General features: G+C 45.2%; 1 protein-coding gene across 1 annotated transcript; it reads right to left on the bottom strand.

The window, feature by feature from the left end:
• Positions 1-2,183: 2,183 nt before the first annotated feature.
• Positions 2,184-9,231, bottom strand: LOC311343786 (secreted frizzled-related protein 1-like). Its single transcript, XM_084468749.1, has 2 exons — positions 9,154-9,231; positions 2,184-3,604 (listed from the first exon to the last, which is right to left on the bottom strand). Exons 1-2 carry the CDS (start codon positions 9,197-9,199, stop codon positions 3,279-3,281), a joined length of 372 nt encoding a protein of 123 aa, XP_084324875.1. The 5' UTR covers positions 9,200-9,231; the 3' UTR covers positions 2,184-3,278.
• Positions 9,232-11,324: the final 2,093 nt, after the last annotated feature.

The following is an 11,324-nucleotide window of genomic DNA, read 5'->3' as shown; positions in this document are numbered from 1 at the left end:
TCAAAGAAGTGGGTTTAGAAACGACGGGAGGTCTTTTGGGAAGTAGGAACCAAAGCTCTGTTACAAGTACACTGAGAAGGTGTTTTAATGACGCATTGTGAATAGGATGTGATGTTTCTGTCGGTGTCTTTTCGTACCCGGGATGTCTGGGTGAACCCTCCGAGCTTGGCTGGCTACTGAAGACTGGGCCGTAAAAGGGTGGATGTTAGCTCCGCCATTAGCGGGTTTTATAGCGGTGGAGGGACCGCTCAGGCCTTTGAAGGCTCGGAGCGGGATTAAGAACGGAAACGTTCCCCGCTGAAGACTGACGCGACCTCAAGGTGGATCCATTAAAGCAAAAACATGAAGAGAGGAGAGCGGGGGGGGAAAAGTGTGTTGTGTTGTGTTTCGTTACGACGTCTATTTGCTGCCAAATATGTGCACTATTGGCCTGAATAACACTTTATTGTTTCCTTCTTTGGACGGCGAGGCTGTCTAAGTGCATCATAAATTGCTGGTGTCAAAAGGCATTGTGGGGAAGATTTCCTCTCCATCTGCGGATTAACCATCGTTAATTAACCACCTCCTTCGTGTTTATATCCACTCAGTTGTTAGCGTCGGGAATGCTGGGAAATACCTTTGAAGACGCGTTTCAACTCTTTATGGCAGATCAATAAATAGCAGATGCTCATCCAACAACTTATGGATGTCCTGGACTCACAGGTATATCGTTATGGCCAACGATCAAACACAACGAGCAGTGAGGTAGATTAACCTAACTCTAGCAACTGAGCTGTTGTGTCCAGTTTATGCTAACGTTGTTTTTGACTTGGTCATAGTTCTGCTCACTGGGCCCTCCTCCACCGTAGGAAGGCAGCGAGTGATTAGAAGCCTAGTCTACATCTGAGATGTATTTTCTAATACCAAATACCCTTACTGGAACCAGATGGTTGAAGCTGCTTCATTTGATTCATCCCCTCTTTCGTTCTCTCTTTGAAAGTGATGGATGAAGTAGCTTCATTTAATGTTGTTTTTGTCTTCACTCATGTTTTTGTGAAATAACTTGTTTAGAAACCGTAAATGATTTACACTGTCTGAATATTTGAATGGGAGTCTGTTTGTTTTGCTGTCTTGGCCAAAAGACTCCAGCATGGTCTATCCTCATGCGATTTATCATTGACCCTTTGACCCTTCCTTGGATGTCCACCTCTGGAGGGAAACTTAAAGCACACTGAGATGAGATAAAGTAGAATTGATCATGTTTAACCCACAATCATCATCTAAACAACACACTGGCAGCTCTGTGAAAACAAAGACATGGACAAAACAAGACATGGAAATGTAGCTTGGTTGAACAGAGGACCATTTTGAATGATTCCCTGCAAATTAAGTTTGCCTCATGTTTTGTCTCATGTTGAATGGAAGCAGATAATATGCACAGCTGATGTGGGTTAGAGCTTGCAGGACATTAATACATTTTGACATCTCTCCTTGACACTTTCCATAAGAATGTCCAGGGATGTAATAGCTGCTATCCTCTGGATGTTGCCATCACCTAGTATTGTGTGATGTGGAATTATTGAACTAGAATAGTAATTATTATATTAGAACAAATTAATTGAAGGAGGTGATTGTTTTTATAAATACTTAAATAAAATTAATAAATACTGGTTTTCAATGGAAAATATATAAATTAAAGATAACTACTTAACTACGGACCATTATAGCTACTCTGCACTCCAGTTGTTTAAGAGATCTTGGTCATGCAGCACTTATAGTATCAGAAGAAACTCTAAAACACTTTTACAGCCTCACATTTAAGTCACTAATGACTCACCGGTCAAACCCGACTAACCTGCCTTAATACTTGAAACATCGAAAGTTGTTGCTACTAACAATGAAAAACCAAAGTATGAACCATCGTAGTGTACTTCACTTTGAAGACTCAGAGAGTCATGGTTAACCAACAGAGATGATGATGACACTCTTTAACTACACTGTCGGGCTGCTCTGTTCATGCTATACAAGACAAAGAGAAAAAGTGTGGATAGTGACCTTTGATAACATGCATACGAACACGGTGTCATGTTAAATGTAGAATATTTCAGTTCTATCATTAATAACCAGGAGGAGCGTCTGATAAATTATGAAATCCAACAAAGTGCGTGTGCATATGACAAAATATACAAATAAATGCATCAGACTCCTTTTCTTTCCCATATTTATGTCAAATGGATATGTACAGGTAATACGCAGAAATGCACTGCGAACATTCAAATCTCAGGGCAGAATAGTGGTACAATGAACTGGCAACACTGGGAAAGAAAACCACCTGAAAACAAACAGACTTTGCTTTGATTCATTCTGCGAGACCATACTGTGTTTTTTAAGAAGCTTAAGTAATTGATATTGACACAAGATGTTAAGTACTTCTGCTGGATTATTTTCAAAAAGACACGCAAAAGTAGACAACACTAAATTTGGCTTTGTAATTTGAAAAAATCGAGCGTGACAAGAAATCCGATATGTGCCTCAGGATAAAGTTCACATCTTCTCTCAGTTCTGTTTCTCCTGCTCAGCTGTTAACATGAGGTGATAGTTCTGTGGATGGTCTCTGATAGTTCTGTGGTAACCCTACTATAATGTTTCTACTGTAGGCCTTGACTGTGAGATCTGATCAGCTGTTTGTAGACATGGAAAGTATAACGATGTAAAATGACATGAAACCGACAAGTCGTAGTGATGACTGTATAAACAGCAATAATATGTTGTAACATTGACCAAACCCATCGGTCTGGCCCTCTTATATTCTAAAGTCATAAGATATGCTAACATTACTCTATGCTGCAGTCTACAGTGATGCTTTTAAAGCTAAAATAGTCAGTATTGTTTTCTAATAATCGTTTCCAAAAGCTATGTTTCATGATCAAGAGAAGGATTCGAACATTCATTCATATTTTATGAATATCTTTTGTGGCAAATTCCGGAAGTATTTAATACCAACATCTACGTGTAGATATCATAGTACACATGATTCTGTGAGTCAGGCCTTCGACGGACGACAGTGTTCATTTAGGGAAATGCGACAAAACAAAACAACCCTATGAATGGAGGTCAAAGATCAACTCACACTCATTGAGGACGGCAGACGTATACGTGTAAAATATACAAAGATATATAGATATATAAAAGGAAAAAATACAAAGACAACATTTGGGTTTCTTTCTTAAAAGGTTGTGCAAGTTCTTATGTGGGATGAGATGCGAACAAGGAGGGGGATATTCGGGGGTTAAGGGGCTTTATTTGAAGACGTTCTCAAAGCTGGGACACTGGTGCGTCTTCAGCTTCTTGATGGCCATCTTGAACTCCTTGCTGGACTTGTCCCACTTGTGGATGCCCGTGAGCAGGTACTGTTTGTCCACCTTGCGCCCCATGATCAGGTAGTGGTTGTTCAGGTTGTCCAGCTGCTGGCAGGGGCAGTCCGCTCCATTCTTCAGGTACAGCACCAGCTTCTTCAGGTCCTTCTTCTTCAGGTTCCCGGCCTTCACAGACTTCTTCCTCTTCTGCAGGACAACCTTGCGGTCTGCGTTCTCCTGCGTCACCTCCTTGATCTTGGTCTTGAAGGCTGAGCAGGGGGGAAGAATGGAAAATGGTAAATGGACTGCATTTATCCAGCGATTTTCTAACTAGTGGCCACTCAAAGCGCTTTACAATGATTGCCTAACATTCACACACCAACAGCTGGGTAGAGCGGGTTACAAGTCAACCCGCTCTACCTCCTGAGCCCCTGTCAGTGCCCCAAGAGGGTGGCAGAAGGGGTTAGGGAAATGCATACATGTGTGTTTTATCGGCATGTGTTCCTGTACATTCTGCGCTGACACCAGGACATCTTTTCTGGGATTTACAACAAACCGTCTTATCTCATCTTATCTTAATGTTCTGTTGGAAACCGTCGACACAAAGGGAGAGCGTGCTAGCTTAATCTCTGTCAGTGTAGCACGCTAGTGAAACCAGGGAAAAGCTGCAAATGCCCAAGGCCAAGGTTGGCAAATAAATGAGTCATCTCTTCATGGAGGAGAAAGTATAAGTCATGTAATTTAATTTGAAAAGGGAATGGAAGCAGCCAAGAGCAGGTGATAAAAAAACAGATTTCAGATTTGTGGTTTGGCTGGTATTTTGCAGGAATCCATGAAAGAAAGCTTTTTTTTATTATTAAATATTTAACATAATTGCCCAGAGCAGAGTTATCTTTGCCTTCCTTGATCCGATGGAGATGCTGGTTCTGTTAAAACTAAAGGCTTAGTGTGTTATTCATCCAAGCCCTGGGGTGACACCCCGGTCTGCTCGCCTCTCTCTGTTCCCCTTCCAGACGACTCAGGGAGACAATCAGGCCTTACTGCCTCGCTGGAGGCGCCTGAGGTCAGCCAAACAGGCAGGAGATCCTCCACAGGGAACACAAGACAACAACAAGACAAATGAGCAGATCGTTTTCAGAAATATTAATTGTTGCCTGGGCCTGTGACACAACTCCTCTGAGTCACATTGGTGAACTGCAATCACATCCTTTTTCATTTTCAAGACATCCTTATTCAACTTTCAGGATCTATTCTGAGTATGCATTGGGACTGATTCTTCTCTCTCCGTCAAGACTACCAGATGAATATCCCAACGTGCTATCTCCTGCACGACAACAGGACAGCCATTGACTCTTAAATGATATATGCATTATATATCTGAGACAATACCTCTACCTGTCACATGCAAATATACATCTTTCATTTCTGACGATGGAGACCTGACAGGTGTGTATGGACATCAGATGGCCAGAGCGGAAATCCTTCAAGGTGGACTTTGCATCGATAGTGGAGTTGTTATCCGCTGGCTTGGACCAGCCCTTTGTTCTCCAGCGTTCACCCCTTCACAAATCCCGGCTTAGCCTTTGATTTAACCCTAATAGGCCTGATCTTTCACTAAACTCTATTTAACCTCCCCTATCCCCTTGTCTTTCTTTTGAAACCGTGTCGGACTCAGACCCTGGTGGTCCAAATCCAGAGGCGGTCCACTCACTGACCCCCGCCTGCTCACTCTCCCCCACCACCAACCGACTGACCCCGCCGGCCCACCTGGGCGTGTTACACACATCTCATGACATGGTTTACACCAGAAGAAGAAGGGGGGAGAACGTTTCCGTGCCAAGAATACATTAAAGGGATCAAATGTTTGGACCTAGCATGAACTATGGAAGATTAAGCCGCAGACGGATATTCGCTCGAAAAACGTTGATGAAACACATTTTTATGTACAGACAGTTGGAATCCAGTGCAGATTACAAATTGACTGGTCGGCCAGGACTTTTAAAAGAACACGTGTAAGACTCTGTGTGGTGGGGATGATAAGTTAAGTTACACTCAGCTCCAAGCCTGCTTGTGTTGGTAGTTAAGCGGACCCTGAGCCAAGCGGCCTCCACCCATACGCTCCACCGTCTTCACATCTTCTCAGCACCAATCAACCGTCGGGGAAGAACAGTGCCCCTTTTTTCCAGGTATTAGCGGTGCGCATGCTAGGAATTAGCTCCTCTATCCTTCTTTTCCAGTCCACAGCCTCCGCTGAAGAGGTTTACTGTTTGAGGAAATTAGCCCCGATAAAGAGTGGCGGCGATAATAAGCAGCGAAAGCGCAACTTCCACTTAACCTCTGAGTACCGCCCCTTCGTGCTGGCTAATCGCCTGTGTGTGATAATCCCGGGACAAGCCAAGGACACACCGCTGGAATATTATTTCACTTGAGAAGTAAACCGCTCTTTATTGTGGGATATTGTGTTTGGGAAAAACCATCCGCGCGGACCTGTAATCTGTATGTGATTAAAGTTCCTTTCCGAATAACTGTTTTCATTTCAGAGGAAACAAAGGGGGGGGGGGGGGGTCAGTTTGGCCGGCGGTCCGCCGTGTTGACACTGGGCTCACGTCTCTCACCGCGTCCTCCGACGGCGTGCGAGGTCCTGTTCGCCGTTGTGTACGTTGGGGATAAATAAGCCAGAGTCACCAGCGCTCCGGTATTTACATGCTCTCTGGCGGGGACAACGGCCAGGCTAATTCAGACCCAGCAGCGAGGGCTCCGGTCCAGAGCAACAGACGCACTCGGTTAGACAAACACAAACAAATACCGGACCGTAAAAGCTCCTCAAACAGGCTTGGCTTTAAAGGGAAAGTTGTTTTGTGTTTTCTTTTACGGTCCACTTTTCAGGAACAACAGGACATGTTCCATCACAATCAAACCGTCTTCCCGTTGTGTCCCCGACTAATGACCCGCTCCAACCACCAGGGTGCTGTAAACCCAGCAGGGGGGCGAGCAGGAGGAGGAGTGGGGGGTGGGGGGGGGGTGGGGGGGTCTGGAGCCTGAGGGGCTGTTTGGGGGAGAGCGGGGGAGTCGGGGGAGTCGGGGGAAGGTAAATGAACAGTCATGGAACGCGTCCGATTGCGTTAAGGCCGGGGCGGGGGGAGCGAGGCTGCTAAGTGAGGGGCCTCTGCTGCCGTTCACCACATCCACGCAGCGGCAGTGGAGACGACGGCGTTGGCGGGGCAGGGGGGCTGGTAATGGGGCTGTGGGGGCGGGAGGGGAGAGGGGGGGGGGGCAGGGGAGGAGAAGGGTAATTGAAGGGCTCTGGTTAGTTTTTGTGAAGATTAGGTGCTGTAAAATGCGGGTAAACCACGGATGGGAGTGGAAGCAGCCATAAATCGTCCCCTCGGCTAAGTCCTCTAGGAAGAGCCGTTACCAGCTCAGCCTCTCATGCGTGTTCTCGCTCTGTCTTGTTTCCCCGGTGCGCTGAGAGTGCTAGAGAAAGGCTACGGTGGATGAAGCCAACCTCTGCTATACCGAGCAGAGGAGGATGAATCACGCACATTATCAAGTTGAGTTTCCAGAACCTGCATTTTTGTGGAAAAGCTTTCCAACAAAAAAAAAAAAAAAACGGTTTCCTCGCCAAGCGCGAAGAAAGGCGCGTTAGCATCTGTGTTTTCCCTCTGGATTATCTGGTTTTATCGAGACGCGCCTTCAAGTAGGGAGGCCAAGTCCTTAATTAAAAGCAGGGATTTAGAAGTGTTTTGATAAATAGACATGTAATTACAAAAAGGTTGTGGATCTACTCTGGCTGCGTTCCGGGACGAGACACCAGCCTGATCCCAGCTCAGTTCCAGAGCCGTGTGTCGTACACAGTCCTGGTGTTTCTTATCGTTGGTTTGTCATATCAGGTTCACGTTCCCTGGCCCCGTTCTTCTTATTGTGATCTTTCTAACGTGTGCATATTGAGTAGGAGCCGCTGTTATTGCTGAAAGCAGACTTTTTATATTTGTATTTGTCTTCTGGTCAATAACAACGAACAAGTAGCAACCGAAACACAATCACGGCACGACTGCTTTTCCTTGTGGGGGGAGAAAGGAGGACACCTTCCTCAAATTGAATCATTCCATGTCAACGTTGATGTTAATCCTTGTCCTTACTCTTTTATTAGTGAAATATATTCATTGACGACAAATTATTCTGTGATTTATTTTTCTTGAACCAAGCTGATTTGTTGACCTGAACATCGGAGACGACGTTGTAAAAACACTTCCACCGTCAATAAAAATCGTGTCAATAAAAATCTTTCGTAAATGTTTGCCTCCTTCCATGGAACATTTTTTCCTCGTCGGTCGAAGGCCCGTTAAAAGTCTACCCTCCATGTCTTCCTGGGTCGGATGCCCACATACCCCATCTGTCTGTGTATCCTCACAACGCGGGCCACTCACAAACGTATGACAAGCAATCAAAACAACATCTGTTTTAATCAGCGCCAAAACCAGACCAAGATGTGCCACTCCGCTCTGCGCTAACCCGGGATGAAGGCTAAGACACAGACGCTAGTTTACAGTGTAAACAACAGGGCCATTTATTAAACAACTGCATCTTTGAAGGCTATCTGTTTCCAATACGACCACTTCGTTTGCGCAGCGCTACGGAGCCGTGCGTGGCTCGCATGCCAGGGGTCCGACCCCGGCGAGCCAGCGAAAACACGGACCGCATTCGTGGGGCCAGACGCGCGCCTCGCTGTGCATGTTTCCCCGCTGTCGCTGCTGGCTGTAAACCCACTCACCCCTAGCCCCGCGCGGAGCCACTCTGACCAGCACCCTATGGTCGTATCATCTTAAAAAAACATTCTTCAACTTTTTTCGTGGTTCTTCAGGGTTTTTTTTTTTCCCGTTTCACTCACATGCCCCCTGAGCCGACCCTCATGTCTTCCCACACGTTGGGTTTCATTGAGATTTTAAAGTTCTTTAAGAGTGAACAAGAGACAGAAACAGGCCCATGGTGCCCATTAATCGCTGACTTACATTTTCCAAAACACAAACCCATTCGGTATCTTTTAACAAAAACCTTTCGAAGATTCTTTTGAGTCGCAGTTTCTTTTGTTTTGTCTCGTTTCCATAATTTAATTCCCTGTACTTTTCGCATGCAGCTGTCCACTGTTAGCCACATGCTGTTAGCAGTTAGCCGTTAGCATCACGCTGCTAGCCCTACTGGGTCTCCCTGCGCTCTCCGCCTTTCATGTTTATGTGTGAAGCACTTTGAGGCAGTACTTCCAAATGTACTGCATAAATACAGCTTGCGGGTTGAGTTACTACCGGCCGGGGGGAGATATTTAAATACAGCTGAATGAAACCGGGCTGCAAATCTACTTGACTTCACAATCCCTGGGTGATGAACAATACATATTTAGCGGATGAAGAAGGTCTGTTTGTTTAACTTGCAACATATATTTTGCTTAATTTAGGAAGATGTTTTCCATTAGAAAAGAGTAATGTCAATCGTTATAACTTTAAAACCTTAAAAATAAAGACACCAGCTTTGTTTACCTGCTGTCCATTAGTCCACAGGTTATTAGTTAGTTATTAGTTAGCTGACCCACATTCATTAGTTAGCTGATCCACAGTTGATTAGTCTACCAAAGCAGACTGACCCTGACCACAGCAGTGAACCCAGCATTCTGCTGTTATTTGAGCATTTTCTTACTGACTCTGACTGACTTATATAAGCAGCAAGTGAGAAGACAAGCCTATCAGATATGGAGAAAATAAAAATGTGTGTGTGTGTGTGTGTGTGTGTGTGTGTGTGTGTGTGTGTGTAGGAGGAGAGAGCTTACCAAATTCGCTGGCACACATGTGTTCCAGGATGGCGTCTGTCTTCATTTCGTTGTCACATGGAGGACAGACCTGAGAGAAACCTGCACAGCAAAAGAAGAAGAAAGGAACACAGAAGAGAAGACGGTTTCCTGTTATTCACATGAGTGGTAGATCGCCGCACACAGCAAACTTATCAAGTCACTAGCAACCGAAGAATCCTCGGCAGATGTTTCCGACAAAACCCGTCGGCAAGATATGTTTTTCTTTCAGGAAATATTTTCTCTGCCAGAGGAAAAGAGTGGAACCAGGAGCAAAGCAGACAACAAAATGGCGGACAAAACATTATGACTTGAAGACATACACACACACACACACACACACACACACACACACACACACACACACACACAACCACTTTCAAATAAGTGAATGCTGTAAGTCAGCCATAACTCTCTCTTCAAAACACATCTGTCGGCTCTTGTGGAGATGCTATCTGACATCTTTAGTGAGCGGGAGAGAGGGCGAGAGGGCGAGAGGGCGAGAGACAGAGACAGAGACAGAGAGAGAGAAAGAGAGAGAGAGACCAAACGCTGGCCTCTCGTCCCCTGGGCCGGACGGTCACTCTGGTGACCTGACCTTTAGAAGGAATGTCCTTTAGTTTTATAACCAGCTGTAACTTAGAGCCGCAGTAAACACATACTGCCCGCTATCTGCTCCATCCACACAGTCTCTGCAGAAAGCTAGTGCTACAGAGACAATGCTCATGAAGCTAGCGGTACAGCGAGAATGTTCTGGAAGGCAGACGCTACCATAGCAGTCTGGGTCTTGACCACGGGAGTACGTCCACCTCTGTCACCCAGCGTGATGTAAATATAATTTAACACCATTCCTGAAAATACTAATAATAACAAATATATTGTTTCTCTTTCTTCTGTGAAGTGTCTGATAAATGCCCTAAATGTAAAATGTAAAAAAAATAAATCACACTTTTGATATTTTCCTTAAACAAATCAAAGGCGTTATGAAATCATATCAATATGGGCAGAATGGACCTGCAGTAGACGGGCTGAGTACCGCCACGGAGAGGACGATGAACAGAGGACTCTGGATAATAATGTCGTCGCAGCGCGCCAAATCAAAACAGAAGGCTCTGCAACGTGGACGGCAATCACAGATTCTCCAGACAAAAAGCCAAACACATTTTCCTTCCTGTGCCAAGAAGGAAATAGTTTGGCGAAAGGGCGACGTGTAAATATTTCATGTGAATGGCTTCTTCTCTCTTGTTCAGAATGAATAATCGATTCCTCGGGGCCCAGAGCTGAGCTGGCGTCCCCGACCGCCGCTGATTCACTCCTGAAGTCGTTTAACAGGATCAACAGCACTTCAGCGCCAGATAAAACGAGATCAAATAAACACTAACGCGCTGAATACTAGCTCAATTAACACTGTCCATAAAGTATTAACACCAACTAAATTAATTCTTACATAAACGAGTGAAACCTAATGGAAGAGTAACTAAATTATACTAACTAATGGAAGAATAACTCAGTGGATACTGACTAATGGAAGAATAACTCAGTGGATACTGACTATTGGAAGAGTAACTCAAGGATACTAACTCTGTCAAACTAATGGAAGAGTAACTCAGTGAGACCCAACTCTGTCAAACTAATGGACTAAAGTAACAGAACAAGGCCTTCCCTTCCTAAAGCTGTTCTGGGGTCACCAGTTGTCCGCTGCACGTGTTAGACGTGGCCCAGATTGTAAGTGTCACCCAGGTGTAAACAGCTTGTGAAAACAGACGCCGTTGACACAGACACTGCTGACATCCCCCTCGCCCCCCCTCACCCGTTTCCCCTTTAAAAGTCATTATCACCCGCCTTTAGCATCCAGCGCTAAACACTGTTAGCCAGCTTCTATTAACACCGGCCTGTGAGGTTAGCATGAGCCAGCGCTAAGCTAAGAACTGTTAGCCAACATTAGCCGTTAAAAGCCGTTAGGGTGGTTGGTCTCAAAGCTGTCCCCGTTTGTCCATCCCAGTCCAGCCCTGCCATTGGTTCATTTGAAACAGAGAAAGAGGACCGGGGGGGGGGGTCTACCTTAGTGGAGGAATTCACGGTTAATGAAAGTGTGTTTGGGTGAAGTGAGGCTACATTAAATAAAACATTCGGAGGGGGAGAGAGAGGCTGAG

The sequence above is a fragment of the Micromesistius poutassou genome, assembly GCF_964030765.1.
Source record: "Micromesistius poutassou genome assembly, chromosome: 5".
In the NCBI taxonomy this organism is placed as follows: Eukaryota; Metazoa; Chordata; class Actinopteri; order Gadiformes; family Gadidae; genus Micromesistius; species Micromesistius poutassou.
The sequence above is the reverse complement of the archived record's forward strand: the minus strand, read 5'-3'. Positions and strand labels throughout refer to the sequence as shown.